General features: G+C 39.6%; 2 protein-coding genes across 12 annotated transcripts in view; one reads left to right on the top strand and one right to left on the bottom strand.

The window, feature by feature from the left end:
• Positions 1 to 65: 65 nt before the first annotated feature.
• MAP3K19 (mitogen-activated protein kinase kinase kinase 19) lies at positions 66 to 15,311 on the top strand. Of its 9 annotated transcripts, none has more exons than XM_083488817.1 (6): positions 66 to 1,685; positions 3,642 to 3,749; positions 4,780 to 7,122; positions 7,685 to 7,825; positions 9,130 to 9,827; positions 10,526 to 15,311. In XM_083488817.1, exons 2-6 carry the CDS (start codon positions 3,732 to 3,734, stop codon positions 10,581 to 10,583), a joined length of 3,258 nt encoding a protein of 1,085 aa, XP_083344943.1. In that variant the 5' UTR covers positions 66 to 1,685; positions 3,642 to 3,731; the 3' UTR covers positions 10,584 to 15,311. The 9 variants fall into 9 exon arrangements, 8 of the variants coding, with proteins under 8 accessions (XP_083344943.1, XP_083344940.1, XP_083344939.1 ...); XR_014522355.1 differs by lacking the exon at positions 3,642 to 3,749 and having other exon boundaries at positions 1,126 to 1,685; positions 10,526 to 11,992; positions 12,131 to 15,311; XM_083488814.1 differs by lacking the exon at positions 3,642 to 3,749 and adding an exon at positions 2,048 to 2,215 and having other exon boundaries at positions 1,126 to 1,685.
• CCNT2 (cyclin T2) overlaps positions 14,779 to 17,848 on the bottom strand; it is a 17,680-nt gene continuing 14,610 nt past the window's right edge. Inside the window, exons 9-10 of one of the 3 annotated variants that reach the window (XM_083489562.1) lie at positions 16,340 to 17,465; positions 14,779 to 16,241 (exon numbers count right to left, since the gene is read on the bottom strand). In XM_083489562.1, coding sequence (XP_083345688.1) covers positions 16,177 to 16,241; positions 16,340 to 17,465 — 1,191 coding nt within the window. In that variant the 3' untranslated portion in view covers positions 14,779 to 16,176. Of the gene's footprint in view, positions 17,466 to 17,848 lie in introns of all 3 variants that reach the window. The other 2 variants (XM_083489561.1, XR_014522559.1) reach the window with 2 other exon arrangements.

Below are 17,848 nucleotides of genomic sequence, written 5' to 3'. Positions count from 1 at the left end.
ACGTAGGGGAAAGAGGCGAGGCGAGGCGAGGCTCCCGGGTGGGCGGAGCTTGCGCGGTGTGACTTGTCAGGACGGCCAGCAGCGAGTGGGGTATCCCGAGCGGGGTCTCTTGTCAAAAGATAAATGAAAAAGGGAGAGGGGTATCTTGCCTAAGGAAAGATGTCCCGTCCTCCCCCCTCGCTGTGGTTCGCCACACCGACTTCAAAGCCGAAGCGCCCTGTTGTTGTTGTGATTCTGGGTCTCCTGAATTTCTCCTGACATGTTAAGATTTTTACACTGAAGGTTTCGTTCTGGCTTGGTTTGTTCTGGCTTTGGTATAGAGAACCATTTTGTCATGGATTATTGTTATTATCATCATCATCATTGGTCCCTTACCTTTCCCGCCCCGACCTGGCCACAGTGATCCATGCAGCGGTCACCTCCAGGCTTGACTACTGTAATTCGCTCTATGCGGGGCTGCCCTTGAAGCTATCCCAGAAACTCCAGCAGGTGCAGAATGCTGCAGCGAGGCTCCTCATGGTGTCTCTGCCATGAGAGCATATTCACCCAGTGCTTTTCCAGTTGCACTGGCTCCCGGTGGAGTACAGGGTCAGATTTAAGGCGCTGGTTTTTACCTTTAAAGCCCTTCACAGCCTAGGACCCTCATATCTACGGGACCGCCTCTCCCGGTATGCCCCACAGAGAGCCTCAAGATCCATAAATAGCAACACCCTAGGGGTCCCAGGCCCTAAGGAAGTAAGATTAGCTTCAACCAGAGCCAGGGCCTTTTCAACACTGGCTCCGGCCTGGTGGAACGCTCTGCCTCATGAGACCAGGGCCCTGCAGGATCTGATTTCTTTCCGCAGGGCCTGTAAGACAGAGTTGTTCTGCCTGGCCTTTGGCTTGGAGCCAATTTGATTCCCTCCCCCTCTTTCTTTTTTCTTTTTCCTTTCTCCTCCTGTGATAAGGCTGCATTTTAATATTTTAATGTTTCAATATTTTAATGTTGTATTTTAATCTTGTTTTTAAGTTGTATTCATTCAACTTGTTTTTATTGTTTTCATTATTGCTTGTTAGCCACCCTGAGCCTGGCCTTGGCTGGGGAGGGCAGGGTATAAATAAAAAATTATTATTATTACTATGCATAAATTATTAAGTGCAGCCTAAACCCTGGTTAATTAAAAAATAATAATCATGGGAGAGATTTGGTCATAAAGCCAGGTTTACCTTACATCCATCCCCATCTAACAGATTGCCCGAAACCTGGGTGGTCCTTTGCTGCCGCATTTCAGCATTTGATTGTCATTTGTAAAATGAGAAGAACGGAGAGTAAGATGAGTGTGGTGCACCTCTGAAGTGCTGCAAAAAAAATTGTAGTTTACTTTGGCTCCAATCCAGAGAGTGTTTGCGCTGGTGGAGCAAATCAGTTGGAGATGTGGGTTTCTTACATTTGTTTTCCCAGCCAGCTGAGTCTGCTTGACTGGCAATTCACCATACAAAATGCCCCAAGGAGAGTTGCCTTGGCGACAGCCTGTAAACTAAACAGTCTGAATGTAGCTCTGTACATGGGATGGGGGTAGGGAGACTGAAGCAGAAATCATTCAGTGGGGTCTGCAGTCAAGGCCAGAACACTGGGAGTCCTATACACCTGGGGAACTATAAGCTAACATGCTTGGAGTGTCATTGTTGGGAGAAGCAAAGTGCAGGTAAGCCAGAACCACAGTGTTACTTCATTTTTTATTTTGTTTCCTCTTTTTCGCATATGAAGTTCAGTGGGTTACAGATGATATGAGCACATTTTACTGCAGTGGTATTAGCTAATTGAATTTTGCACTTTTTGTGTTAATGACACAATTGGGAGTCCAATTTGTATATGTTGGACTAAATTCATATTATGCATCAGTTGGTGGCAGGGATTTATAAATGAGTGGAAGACCAGCATACTTTAACATAATTCTTTCTTCCTCATATTGCGCTCCACCACCAGATGAATGGGCTCTGTCCCTTTAACCTTCACTCTGGATATATGGACTTCATTCTTCATCACAAAGCTCCTCTCTTCCCTCAGTTCATGGGGCTCATGGATGCAAGTCCATGTTGTTGTGCCAGGTGTGAATCTTGAGTGAGTCCTTGCTCTTGACAAGTTAAAGACTACTGACTTAGAAGATGGATGGAAAAAGTATTTGAAAGCACAAGTTATAGCACTGGATTTGCTCCCTCGACTTTTGCAGACAATGTAAGCAACATTAGTTTATAGTTCATTTTATATTTTAAGGAAACAAACATATGCATGCATTAAAGACAGCATTAGAAAAATATTGTAACATTCTATTTTTATAAAGTTTAATTAAAACATCCCACTCATGCAAAAAGGCCATAGATAATTAAAAATTAAAGTCCTGGTGAACAAGCAGTGTTTCTGCATGGCGCCTAAGATATGTAAGTTTGGCACCAGACAAGCTTCCCTGGAGAGAACCTTCCACAAATGGGGAGACACCACTAGCCCATTCTCATGCTACCACCCTCTGGACCTCCCATGGAGGGGGCACATGAAGAAGGGCATCAGATGATGATCACAGGGTCAAGGTTGGTTCATATGGGGGGGGCAGTCTCTGAGCTATTGGGGTCCTGAGCCACATAAAGCTTTATAGGTCAAAACCAGCACTTTGAATTGCTCCCAGAAATGAATTAGTAGCCAGCGTAGTCAGGCCAGGTTAGGTGTGGTGAGCTCAGACTATTTTGCCCTGGTGAGCAGCCTGGCTGCTGAGTTCTGCGCCAGCTTAAGTTGCCAAGCTATTATCAAAGGTATGTAGAAAATAATCCAAAAATCTAACCTAAAGGTTACAAGAACATGGACAACAGAAGTTAGGCTATCCCTGTCCTGATAGGAGCATAGGTGAGCCACCAGCTGAAGCTGATGGTAGGCACTCTGTGCCACCAAGGGCCTCAAGCAACACCAATGGATCCAAGAAGTACCTCTAAGCTACATACCTGCTCTTTCAGAGGAGGTGTGACCCCATCAACTTTACACAGTTTCCACTTCATAAAAGTGGAAGTGGTTTACCATAGGACTAAAAGAAAATGACATTCAATAAAACCTCCCAAAACTAGATCAAAAAGATAAAAACAAATCTATATAACTATATAAAACTGAACAGTGTACAAAACAATATTAAGAGTCAAAGTCCAGTAAAGTGTGGGTAAACATACAAGCTTTTAAGGAGTGGGTGAAAGTTATTACTGCCTTTGCCCAAGGAAGTGCATTCCAGAGGGTGAGCTTAGAGCTTAGAAGACCAACTTCAATATGGTCACCAAGGGACAATCTGCTGGTCATGTAATAACCAGCAGGATATCCTCAGAAAATATTAAAGATCAGTTTAATTCAGTAGATCACATTTATGACATTTTCTGATTCAGCTGTTACAGAGAAATAGATATGGGTGTCATCAGCATACACTCCTAATGAGTGCCCCCAGCATATTGTTTTATAATTTTATTTTTATTTTTTTAAATTAAGAAATAATTGTTACCACCTGTAATCTGCAACCTCCTTTCATGTAATCATACAATTAAATGACACTGTAGGGTTAGTGGCTTTGCTCTGGAAAAAGGAGGATGCACTGCTCTGGGTAACCATAGTAATTGGAAAGCTCTTTGTGTAGTTGATCACCATATGTAGGGAAAACAGATGTCATCTGCAGACAGAATGCGGATGATCCCCCAGCCACAGTTAATACAAGTAAGAGAGCCAGATGACTTCAAATACTTTTGTAAGTAAGCATACATTTTATTCTATTTTTCTCTTCATTTAGCCAATTTTAATCATTTGATTGGAAAAAATTTCCAAAGTCGGTGTTTTCTTTTTTTAATTAGCAACATTGTGACAGTTATCTCAAGAGAAGGGAATAGGCTAATTTCCTATACTTAATAATTTCCTGTCTCATTTCCTCTCCTCATAAAAGTGACTGAGCATAGTATGATGGCGGAGACATGCTTTTGCATCTCTGAAGGGCTAGATTCAAGGAAAGTTTATGGCTTATCAAGAACCTCTGTCTGTTAGGATGAATCAGCAGCAGGCAAGATAGATCAATAACTTGTCTATGGTATAACCACCCAAGTATTAAACTGCAGATTAAGTTGTACTGTTAAAGCACAAAGATAATGCTGCAGGAGGCAGCAACCCTATATGCCAGATGGCTGGCAAAGAAGACAAAAGTCAGGTCAATTCACAATACAAAGTATTGGCTAATTATGTTCTAGCAAAATTATAATATATAAGACAAACAATAAGACAAATACAGTTAATTTCCAGTCTTAGCAGAATATAAAAAAAGAACATAGGAAGAAATAAAACAAAGAAAGGTAGTACAAAACTCTTGCCACAAGCCTGCTCAGTCCTTTGGAACCCAATCCATATCACTTTGCTTTCACATATTAAGACTAAAGGGTAAAACAAAGGCAGAAAAATTGTTGAGAGAGAGAAAGAGTTTAGCATGGAGTCACCCTCTGTTCTCTCTCACTCCCTCTCACTCCCCCTTCCCCACTGTCTGTATAAATGAGTGACTCCATTCTGTATACATGAGTGACTCTATTCTAAACTATATGTCTGATGCAAGGCTTAAGAAGTAAAACTGAGTATTAGCACTACTCTGTTGTTGTTGTTGTTGTTGTTATTTAATACCCCACCCATCTGGCTTGTTTCTCCAGCCATGCTTATTGAGTGGTATCCATGCTTGAACTCATTTAAGAACTTCCTAAACAATACTGATTCATTAATAGGTGGTTTTTCTAAACTTCCAGCTCAACCTATCACCACCAGTGGCATTTCATCCTATAAGAATGGTGCAGCTTCCTCCTTTAGAAGACAAAGCCAAGAAAAATGCTGATTGTAATCATCTGCCCAATATTTTGAACCACTATTCCATTCCTACGAAGCATACTGACCCTCAGTCTGAGGACCAGAATCACAAAATTATAACAGATGGCATCACCGTCTTTGGAGATCCACACTCAGTCACCCTGGATAACTGTCATATGACCTTTCGATATTCCAAAGCCCAAGAAACTGAACCGCAGTTTGAGTGCAGCAGATATGGAGCAGATATAGGAAATGAAGTATCCAGTGGTGAAATGCATCAGGTTTTGGCAACCTTTGAGAGTTTAAGTATTACAAGCAAAGACTGTAGTTTTGACCATCCTGATGGTTACTTGAGCCAAAGCAAAGTAGTACATACAGCAGAAAAATATGAATGTTCTCCTTTGGGACATCAAGATAGTTCCAAAGCTAAGAACTGGGGGAAATATTTTGCAAAGAGGAGTGGCAGCCCTAAGCTACAGTCAAATAAAGCAGACTCATCAGAGGTGAAACCAGATCCGAACGAACGTACGAAAAATACTATGAATATTGAACCAGGAAATACTGATATGCATTCAAGTCTTCAAAGCGAGGTTACAGAACATCATGCTTCAGTGATTACTATTCCTAATACTTTGATGGTTCTTGAACAATCTGAAAGCAGTATTTGTACAGCAATCAACCTGGGAATGATGGGAAACGTCACTGTGTCTGAAGCTGCTGAAAGCAATATTACGAAAGTAACTCCCATCAGCCATATTACAATATCTAACCATGAACCAGATCAGATCTCCCATGTTTCTAGACACTCTGCTCAAAGAAAGAGCATGCCAACTAACTTAAGCCACAGCTTCAACGTTTTTGCTCATAAAGGGAGTGAAAATTGTAAAGTAAACAGCAACAGAACCACCTTGGCTCTAAAGGCTAGTGTGTGTACCAAGATGCCTCAAGATTTTATTCTTTGGGGCAAGAGTTCTATCCAACACCATGCTAACAAGGTAAAGAATCCCACTTCTCATTCTCAAGGACTAGGATTGTCTCATGCAAAGACTGGGGTTTCCTCAAAGCTTCAGAATAAACACCTTCAGCAGGAGAAATGCCGCTTCGGTCAAAGCAGTCAGAAATCCCCAAAGCAGATGCTTCCCAGCAATTCCAAACATTTCCCTAGCTCAGGAGAAACCATCACGCCTTTTCCTGTAAGACAAGCACAGTCTTCCGTAGACTTCGTAGACCTGAAGTACAGTGACATGTTCAAGGAAATAAATTCAAGTGACAAAGGTCCGGGCATTTATGAAATGTTTGGAACTCCAGCATATTCCAGGGAGCCTCATGGCTGTGAAAACAGTTCCTGCAGAAATGTGCACTCTGCTCCAGCTGGGAGGCGCACTGCGATGAAACATAAATATAACCATCTCATTGCAAAGAAGAGTGGCAGAATAAGAAATGCCCAGAAGAAAACATGCCCCAAATCACACAAGAATTCCCTTGGCATTAAACAGAAGGAGAAGGATTTGGGGCAAAGAGGGGTATCTGGGTTAGAAGGTTGCTGTCAGAAGCAAAAGGAAAGTGTGATTGACCCTAAAACAGAAGGGCAAATAAAGAGTGCACCACCATTTCATGAAGATGATGATCAGCAGCTGCCAATTCCTACCGAGTTTACTCTACCAGCTCAACAAAATGAAGTCATTCCTAATTCAAATTTGTCAACTATTGAAGAAGTCTCATTGGATCACACTTCAGAGGCTGGCGATGCTTTCATTAGTAAAGCATTTGCTATCAATGTTCAGGAATTACTTTGGCCGAAGGTTAAAGTTCATGCAGAATATGCTCCTTTCTTAAACTATGCAAAAGATACAAATGAACATATCATCATAGCAGAGAACAAAAGTTTAATGCAGACGAAAATTGGATCAACTGCTTGCCTTGAGGATCTGGATGCAAATCAGGTTTTGTTCTGTGATGATAATCAAAGGAATCCCCCTGCGCTATGTTTTTCAAACAGAGTAAACTCACCTCCTCCACAAAGCCCACGAGCTGAAAAAGTTGGTTTATCAACCGAACGGACTTGCCTTCCTGCAAACTCTGTTTCCCAGGAATATCCAAACACCCTGAACTGCAGTGAAGAAATAACTGAAGACTCGTTTTGTTGTTCTGTATCTGAGCTGCTCTCTCTCGATAGAGCAGATGGCAACCGTTCGAGAATAGCTACAAAAAATGCAGATACTGTGGTACAAAATGGAAACACTGAGAGTAAAGGAAACAGCGCAGCAAGTGTTAGAAATTGTAAGGTAATTATTGAAGTTTTTATAAGTATCTTTAATAGCAATAGAACAGTGAAAGCCAGTCAAATATTTAAAATATGTTGTGCCTTGAGATCTAGGACACAATTTCTTACCATTCAGAAATCCTTCAGGCAATCTTGGGCAACTCTTTATTTTCAGCCTCAGCTTTCCATTTGTAAATAGCAATCAGAACAAACTAATTGTACTGCTGGATCAAACCAATGCCCATCTAGTCCAGATGTCTCTTACTTTGACAAGCACACCAAGAAGGTAATGGTTTTCCTCTGCTCTCTCCAGCATGTGGTACTCAGAGGTACACCATCCCTATAAGTGAAGGTCCGTTTAAGTATTCTGTGCTAACAGCACTCAGTAGATCCAACCACCAAGTTACCGTAAATAGCAGCAATCTTTTATCTCAAGACTGCTGTGATAAGAGTTTTTGTCTCTCTCTCAGGAAAGAAATAAGGTCTATTCAACATACTATATAAATGACCCTGATCTCAAGCCTCTCTTTGCATTATATCTCATTCAATGTGTTCTGGTTTGCTCTTCTGTCCTCTTTTTACAGGATTTTTCTCCAGATTTCCTGGAATCCAGTAGAGAAAATAGATTTCTAAATGTGGTTACATTTTCAGAAAACAATGTAGCTAGTGAAGGACCTATCCTGTGGACCAAAGGTGAAATCCTTGGAAAAGGAGCGTATGGCACAGTAAGTTACATGGGGAGTATATATAACACCCCTGTTATCTCAAAGTGTATTCACTGTATCTCCCAAAGGACATTTTAGCATCAATAAACCTTGATCAATCCTAATTACAATTCCAGTCCTTCTAAACAAGCACCCCCCCCAAATATGGTGTCCTTCAAATGTTTTGCCCTACAACTCCCATCAGCCCAGCAATATACTGGCTTCTAAGCAGAAAGTAAAGAATGTACAATTGTGGGTCTTGAGAATCCACCACAATTGCATCCCTGATTAAAGCTGCTTTACTTTCTCTAAAGGAAATCAAGTGGGCTTTGTGTCATGGGACTAGATAGGACAAAAACTTATCTGAGCAGATTTCCAGATGTAGTTGTGCATTTCGGGAAGCCATCCAGAGGTTCATCTCTGGGTGAACCACAAAATTGGTGAGAACTGTGAAGGAGTCTGCCAAGGCAGGTGGGAGGAGACACTGTGGGCAGTATCCAGTGTCCTCATTCTGTTAGTGCAATAATTTACATTTGGAGAATGGAACTACTCCCTCTCTTACACCAGACAGTACACACCCCATACTCTCCACAAATCTGCTTGGAGGACGGTAAGGGAAACCCGATAACAAATTTAGCAGGTGCACAGGGAAGAAAAGGGTGTTCAGTTATGCAATGTCAACTCCTATAAAGCAAACATGGGAGTTAAGCAGGCCTGAGTGTGGTCAGAGCTTAGATGGAAAGACCACCTATGAAGCCTGTGTATGCCTTACTGAATTTTATGATGGAAGAAAGGTTGGCCTTGGGTTATTTACTGCCAATGTCTTCATAGCTTTCAGATGAGGGCACTCACTAAAAGCCCTGCATGACAAACACCAGTGAGGTGGCCTTTAAATATTGTGGGTTGGATTTGAAAGTGCCTCTTTTGCTCATGGAAGAACTATTATATGCTCACACAGAATATTTTTTGTGATCAGAAGGGCTTAAGTATGAACTGGGCATGTCTCTTCTTTAGCAGAAGAGTATACCAGAAGCCGATTCTCTCAGACTTTGGAATATGATTTTTTTTTGTGGGCCAACCAATTTTCATTAATATGTTGTTGATGTTTTTACTATTATTGTAGTATTTTATGTGGTACACTACCTTGTCATATTTTCTATGGAAATAAATGAATACCAGATATAACTGCAGACATAATTTAAGCAGGATGAGTTATACTGTATTTAAATTAGATGCACGAGAACAGCATGTGTGAGTACATATGTGTGTGCGCACAGGAATGTATCTGTAGTTCCACTACCAAAATAGACATTTTTAATTTTTAGGTTTATTGTGGACTTACAAGCCAAGGACATTTAATAGCTGTGAAACAAGTAGCACTGAGTACCTGTGACCAAATTGGGACTGAGAAGGAATATCAGAAACTGCAATACGAAGTTGAGATTTTGAAAAATTTAACACACATCAACATTGTAGGGTACCTGGGAACAAGTTTAGAAGACAACATAGTGAGTATCTTCATGGAATTTGTTCCAGGTGGTTCCATTTCCAGTATTATTCATCGATTTGGGCCATTGCCTGAAATAGTATTTTGTAAATATACGAAACAGATTCTGCAAGGGGTTGCATACTTGCATGAAAACTGTGTGGTCCACAGAGATATTAAAGGCAACAACGTCATGCTGATGCCCAATGGTGTTATCAAGCTCATAGACTTTGGATGTGCAAAGCGCTTAGCCTATGTAAGTCTGACTGATGCCCACAGCGAACCACTGAAATCAGTGCATGGCACTCCTTATTGGATGGCACCAGAAGTGATAAAAGAATCTGGCTATGGGAGAAAATCAGACATCTGGAGCATTGGCTGCACTGTATTTGAGATGGCCACAGGAAAGCCACCACTGGCTTCCATGGATAGGATAGCAGCCATGTTTTATATTGGTGCTCACAGGGGAATCATGCCTTCCTTACCCAACCATTGCTCGACAAAAGCAGCAGATTTTGTTCATCTGTGTTTCACCAGGTAAGTAGTTATTAATATTAAAAGAGATATTAAATATCTGTAAATATTAAAGAGATATCCTTTTAATCATTATCTTTTCCTTAAGTAAAATGTGTAGTTCACGGAGTTCCTTAAAAAGGTAAGGGAAATTGCACCAGGTCTATGGTGTGACACATAGATGGCAAAGAAAAAGTCCAAGGTCCCATCTTTGGTACCCGCAGATAAGGGTTGGGAAAGAGTTCTGCTTGAAATAAGGAAAGGCTGAGTATCTCCCTTCCACATGTCTGGGACCATTTGTCCCCTGTAAAAGTGGATAGTATGATCTGCAACTTTTTTGTAGCAGTGTCTGAAACTTATAAACTGTCAGACTGGGGTGATGGTACCATTATTTAAGAGAAGAGGCAAATGCTTTTCTAGCTTCCCCCTTTCTTTTAATAAAAACTAAAGCCTTTTGTCCAAGGCAAAGGCCATAAAACCATTTGAGAACTGTCAGGAATCAAACCCTTAAATGTCAAAATGACCAGAAAGAAGCCTCAATCATTAAAAAAGAATATAAAAGCTCCAGCACAACTTTTTGATGCTCACCTAGTTCCATGAGATAGACAAGTTTTTCAAAAGTGGATTTATTACTATACAAGTAATAAATCTATGTTGCTGACAGAAGCATATCAATTCCTCACAATAAATTAATCTATTTTTCCCCATTGTTTTCCAAACAGGGACCAGTATGAGCGACCTACTGCTCTACAGTTGCTGCAGCATCCCTTCATGATTTAAAAACCTCATGAACTTTGCAAAGGCTTCAGCAGATGACAGATTTCCCCCTTACTTATTGAAGAGGTTAAATGAAATTTAACATTTAAACTTTCAGTTTGAGAATGGCTAGGCTAGAGTGTGATTGGTATGAAAGCTGTGAAAGTTACAGAGTTGTAAATTCTTGTTTTTCATTTTCAAATATACACATGATGCAATTTCAGGACGGCAAACTTTGTATAAAAATGTTATGGCTGTAGAACACTTAATCTCATTTTAAAATTAAAATCAGACATTTTGACATCTTTTGGCTTCCCTACCCCTGCAATTCATCTCTCTCCCCCCCCCCCCTCAAAGCCTGGGAACCATGCAACACAATATGAAGTGTGGACTGCTCAGTAGAAGAGATAGACTGACTTAATTGCATAAAAGGAGGCTTATCTTAACAGGCAGTGGTTAATCAGCCAGTCATTCAACCACCATGAATGGAAGGGCAAAATAGTAATTCCTTCCCCCCTCTACTTCCACGCTAAATCTGCTGGAGAAGGTGGGGGGAACTTTGCAGCATTTGAAATGGTGTGGGGAGCAGCAGAGAGCATTGGTGAAAGCTGCCTCCAGTCAACCCTTATTTTTGTGGATGGAATATTCTGGATCCAACCCAAAATAATAATAATAATACTGGTACATGAATGCTCAACTTAATAATCATGCAATTCACTTTTCTGATCAAAGTAGAAAAGAATAAAAGTAACGAGAGATTTTGAAGTGTTGCTTCTCACAACAGAAATGTAAGTCATTGTCTTTTATTATTATTTTCCACAAAAAAGAAGAGAATTTCATTTCAATTTGATGAAATAAGCCTAGGCTTGGATGACCAAGTGACAATAATCACTGATATTTCCTACCTCTAGATAGGCCATTTAGAGCCATTTTAAATTGTAAATATGCATCCTAGAATAAAAACATACCTGTTTCCAGGCAATGTACTTGTGCTTTTATCCGTAATACAAGGTAACCTTGGGTTCAGCAGTCTCTCAGCCTAACTTGAAACGTTGAGAGGATATAACAATATAACATTTTACTATATTACACCTTGGGTTATCCTAATAATCTTACCTGTAATGTAGGCAGATGGACATGTGCCCACCTTCTCCTGATTACATATGGTTAATTCAGTACTTCAAACCAATATTGCATTATGGAAATAGGGGTGGGGATTTCACTTCGACATTTCTTTTCCCTTGAGAAAGCACTATGAAAACATTTTTCTTGAACTTTCATCAAGCCCAACTATACATACATGGCTACCTTCCCTTTGGAAAGTTAAAGAAGAGGTAGGTGTTCAAGAGCAAGGAAGTAGTCCAAGAGACTAAATTTCTTTCTGAGATTTGACCAGAGGAGAAAGCAGCAAGTTGTCTGAAGAGCGGGAGAAAGCACCTAAATCAGGCTTCCTCAAGCTCAGCCCTCCAGATGTTTTTGGCCTACAACTCCCACGACCCTTAGCTAGCAGGACCAGCGGTCAGGGATGATGGGAATTGTAGTCTTAAAACATCTGGAAGGCCGAGGCTGAGGAAGCCTTATCTAAAATATACCCATCCCATATTGGTACTTTTCAGTTAGTTGCCCATACTTAAATAGAAGCCACTGAAGGGCAACTCCCAGGGGGCTCAAGTTTTTCTATGTATGGGTATTTGGGGAACAGGATGTAAAGATACCACAAATGATATTGATGTAGTATTAGAATATAATAATTTATATCCCGCCCATCTGGTTAAAATCCTCAGTCTTCACACTCTTCCTAAAGTTCATAAATGGTCTACAGTATCACCATAGTTTTAAGAGTTTATAGATCTATATAAAATTAAACCACTGAGGGCAGAGGTGAATCTGTTAAGACCTAAGGCAGAGGTACAAAAGTGCAATTTACGTAAATGCCAGAATTCAAAATGCAGCATTGACTAATCCCTGCAGTCAATGGCTATCATGACAGTAAACTCAATAGTGCATAGCACCACTAATGGGAAACATGACATGAGGTCCACAAAAACTAGGGCAGCAATTCCACGTATATTTATCGCAGAATAAGCACCATGAATTTAATAGGACTTGCTTCTGAGTAGACATTTATAGATAGGATTGTACCAAGAGTTATCTTAATGCAACCATATGGGAGTGTGCTCATTTCATGGATTTAATGGAAATACTCAGATTGTCCCACTTCTCATGGGCACCTTTTTATTTTGTGGAGAGTTCCCAACTATTTATCCCATTAATCAGTTTCCTTTGCTTTGCAAAAATAGCCCAAACCACACATTTTGTCAATAAATTTGTTCACCCTATAGGTGCATTCTATAATACATTCAATGTATGCTACCAAATATTATTACACTTTCAACTTTTACTCTGCCACAATGGTCATCTCCCAGTTATCTTTTCTCCCTTGTCATGCTGTAGGGCCATTGTGGCATGGATAAACTCCCATGATTTTATTTATTTTGCATCAGCTGAGTTTATCGATTTCATAAGTGTGCATTTTTTGAATGAGGGGGCATATTGAAACTTGTTTATTAAAATGTGTGATTTTCAAGTTGAGCTAGAATTTGTGTGGCATGGTCTACTAAGAGTGCTTTAGGATACATGTTGGTCTAAATGTGACAGATAAAGCAGTTTATTTGCAAAAGTGCTGTATCACCTACTGCTGCCCCAAAAAGATATGTCGCAATATCTTAAGCCTGACATATATGATCTGTAAACTAATTTCAATTACTTAAGAAAAATTGCAAACATCTAAGAAACCAAACCATGGTATTTTTATTATTTAAGTCTTAAATTAACTAGAGTTAATTCTACATATCTTACCAGCCCCTTGTATTGTTTGCATTTTAAGAGAATTTGAGTTCTTTGGTACTTCTGCCATTTATATTTTACAGACCTTTGCAGCAATTTGACTAGGCTCAAATCTTTTCAGCAGTTTTATCAAAACAGATCTAGAAGATGTGTGCCCCTCCAGATGTTAAGAGTACACCTCCAATCATTATTAGCCATGCTGGCTGAGGTGAGACTAACTATATCTGGAAGGTCATGTTTCTTATCCAAGAATATGGCTATGAAAGGAAACACTCATTCAATCTTCAAATAGCAACATTTGCATTTATAGTAGGAGGACTGACCAATCCTATGGTCATTTGTAGAATACACAGGGTTGATTATAAGTACCTGAACAGAACCTCATTCAACTTATGGATTTCTGCAAAGGTAAGACAAGAGCTGTATGTTTATTAGGATATTTATCTGTCTTGTAACATGTATCCATTACATCCTCATGTAGTAATGGGTAAAAAGCATTCCAAGGCAAAGCTACAGGCTTGTAAGCAAATACTATGAGGCTTTGTAAATAAATTTTATTTAAAGTAAACATTTACTGTTTGTCTTCTTCCTACTGGGAATCACAATTTAAGACATTTTAATCTTGCTTACACCGTACGGCGAAAATTCTTCAGGATTTAATAGCATGGATGAGGTAGCGAATAAAGTCTAAAAAGGCTAAAAAATATGCAACAATGCAGGATCAAGTTTCACAATACAGGGTTTTAAGAAATATTCTTTCAATGTAAAAAGTTACAAGGGTGAAGAAGTTAACAGTTTTGGATGAGGCAGACTGTGAAGGGCTAAGGACTAGATTAAAATCTGAAGATACATTATTCATAGTGTCCATGTTCAAGAAGTGTTTAAAAAAGACACCCATAATTCAAATAAACGTCTTCAAGTATGTAGTACAAAGTTTTGCATTACTGGCGACTGAATATTACATAGTAATTGATGCACAAGTAGTTACATTATACTGTAACTACAAATTGGATACATGCTCAACAATTATCTAAAACACTTAGCTTAGTGTAGCTAACGGGGTTTAAACTTCAGATTTGCTGCTGAAGTGTTTATAACCAATTAGAGCATAAACTGTGCAAGAACAGATGTTTCCAAATAGTGAATACCTCTCAGACACGAGGATAACTTAATAAAATCTTTACATTAAATACCCAGTAAGTAACACTTGCTACTGTACTGAATTTATGCTGAGGTAAATTCCATGCACTTAGGGTTAGCTGGTAAAATGGGACATCGGCTTTTAACAAAAACCCATCAACATTCACTACGGTCATCAATTGTTTAAAAAAGGCAGGTGAATGAAAACAGTAATATGACACTTACAGCCATAAAAATGTATACTAGTGGTTTAATTGGCGAGTGATTATTCAGAGCTGAAAAAACCTCCAGTTTTGTTATTACAATCACAAGTACAATTCACGTAGCATACGTGACAGTTCTTTTATTGTCTGAGATAAGGGAAAAGTTGGGATACCAATAATTGTATTTATTGCAAAGATAGTATTCCACCTGTAAAAGAAATATGGCATTTCACTCACATAACACACTTTTTTTTTTAATTCAAAACGTGGCTGTCTGTATGAAATGCTAATGGAAAACAGTGATCCCTGTTCACTAATAACTTAAGTTTTTTAAAAAACTTACTAATTTCACTATACGTTTACGTATTTCAGTTCTTAAATCACGTTAATCTATATAACCATTATTAACAGCTCTGTGTCTCTATTACTGCATCAAGCCAAACATTTAAATGCACTTTCACATCAAAAAGATTATATAAACTTTATTTTTGCTTCCCCTTCTGAAAGCTACTGACATTTCAGCAGTCAACTTGGGTTTGTTTTTCTAATTAAAAAAACAAAACTACAAATGGAGGCCTGAGCAGTTTTCACATTGCCTCAATGGAGATACTGTATTGTGGCTGACCATCCATCCACACTTGGTACATGATCCCCAATGAGTGAAGTGCTCTCAGGAAGTGGCTCCCAATAAGGCCTACAGTTTAACAGGAAGTGCCACTTTTATTTATATTTCTGATTGACTTTGATACAAGGGGGAAAAGTTATGTATATTTGTCATACTTACAAGCAGCTCCAATCCTGAGTATTTATGGTTTATCTAAACATACAAAAATGTATGTACATTTCTCTCCACTTTTGTTGTAAACATTTGTCAGTATACTTTACATATCCCTTCTTTGAAACATGCAAATCATACATACAGTATAAATACACATTTAAAAAAAATACACTCATTCATAAACTAAGCAACAAAAACTGTGGCTGGCATATTCCGTTATAAATAATCAATGTGCGAGGCATTCCATACAGCTAAGAGCAGCCATTCAAACCTACTGTTCTCATCTGTGTTTGTGGAAAATACTGTGATTTTTGCACCTTCCAAGTCATTTACAGTATTTATAACACTATCGTATGTGGAGATAGGCTCATTTACTATACCTCTTCTTCTCAGAGTGAAGGATAAAGCAGCACTTACATATATTATATATATTTATATATATATATATATCTATATAAAGTAGGGCAGCAACTGCTGGGGTTGCGCGTATGAAGGTTTCCATTCTAATATTCTTAAATAAAAAAAGGAGAAAGGGACCAAAGCAACTGGTTACATATTCATTCCTTGGGCACTTAACAGTGAATCCAGCATGTCGAATGTGTCTTTGTAGTCCATATGCTGGCTGTTTGTACTGTACTCGTGACTGGCATCAGGACCGTTCTCCACAGGGTTCTTGTCCAGTTTCACGAGGGTGCTGAGATGTCCGTAGCCCACCTGGTATGCGACAGGGGGAGGAGGGGGTAAGGGAAGGTTAAAAACAGAGTTGAGAGAGGATACATACTGCTTAACAGAGGAAGAACTAGATGAACTACCTGAACTTTTGGAACTTTTGCTCATTTTGGAGTGATGGTTGTGAGAAGCATCATTGATGTACAGCCTCTTTCTTGAAGAGCCGGAACTAGAGGAATTGGCATCACTGCTCAAGCCAACAGGACTCCTCAGAACAGCTGGCGTTAATCCATCACTACAATGTTTAGTGCCACCACTACTACTGCCACCAGTATGGGAATGGGAATGCTTATGACTGCTACCATGATGGCGGTTTATGGAATGTTCCTTGTGCTTTTCCTTGTTAACATGGGGACTAGAGTGTTTGCTTTTCCCACTGCCCTCATCTGATGAGCTATGCCTTTCTGAGGAAGAGACTTTGATTTTCATTTTCAGATCTTCTTTGCTCAAGTTCTTTTCTGTGGGTGGAATGGGTATCCGCAATTTGAGTGACCCGCCCTTTTCTTTTTTGTCAGGCATGTGTTTTTCAGGCTTCTCTGCATTTGTAATGGGAATTTTCATTTTAATAGGGGAAGTTACAGAACTGCTACTTGTTGCTTGGGATTGAGTGTGCTTTTTGTATTGCTGTTCAGGGCCCATATAGTGTTCTCTTACATCCAGTTCGAGGGTTTCTAGCTTGCGTTTCTCTCTGTATTTATCCAACGACATTTTATGAGGCATTATTACAGGTGCAGATGTCACTTGCCCATGGTATTTGTTTCCCGGTTTGTGCACAGTAGAATGCTCAGAGAGTTTGTCAGCTCTGTGATGTAATCCTGAATGCAACTGCAATGAAGTGCCTGGTTGAAAGTTTATGTTGAACTGTCCACCAGGCAGTGAAGTATCTGGTTTCTGAGAATACATCTGTTCTGTCCTTGTTTGATCTTGGTGCTGAGGCCATTCTTGATGTGCTGACAGACTGTAAGAAGTACCTGGCATTCCTGTGGCCAGTATTGCCAGATTTTCTTGACTATCTTGAACAGAGATACTTCCTGAGTTCAGAGGAACTGGGGCAGGAAATGTGGATGTAGATGGTTTTTGGAAAGTTGCGTTTGCAGATACACCAGCGACAGCATCTACTAAAATGGAATTCTGAACCAAAGATGAACCAAGAAGGGAGTTATCGGATGCCTGACCATCTCCTTTAGGTTTCCTTGCAGCCTGAGTAGCCTACACAAGGATAAAAGTGTAAAATTAGGACATAATCTGAAGTGTAACATCTACAAATATATCTGGCAATCAATAGAGGTCACTCAGTTCCAGAACTGAAGAACATGATGCTACTGCAATGAATTATTTTACTCTGAACCTTGACAAAGAACATTGAGCTCAAAAGCTCAGTGTTTTTGAACATCAGTTGGCTAAATAAAAAAAATACTCACTTGGATTAAAATTTCCCTTATGCAAACTTCTGCTGGGGGAGATGATAAACATAAATTTACTCTGCACATCCTAAACGCCTGTTCCATAGGGTTAGAAGACCCTCTAGAACAGTGTGAAGATACAACAAAAGGGAAATTGGCAAATATCACTTCCCCTCTCCTTTCCTCAAG

The sequence above is a fragment of the Podarcis liolepis genome (assembly GCF_965112155.1).
Source record: "Podarcis liolepis genome assembly, chromosome: 1".
Taxonomy (NCBI): domain Eukaryota; kingdom Metazoa; phylum Chordata; class Lepidosauria; order Squamata; family Lacertidae; genus Podarcis; species Podarcis liolepis.
Note: the sequence above shows the minus strand (reverse complement) of the source record. Positions and strands in the feature narration are given on the sequence as shown.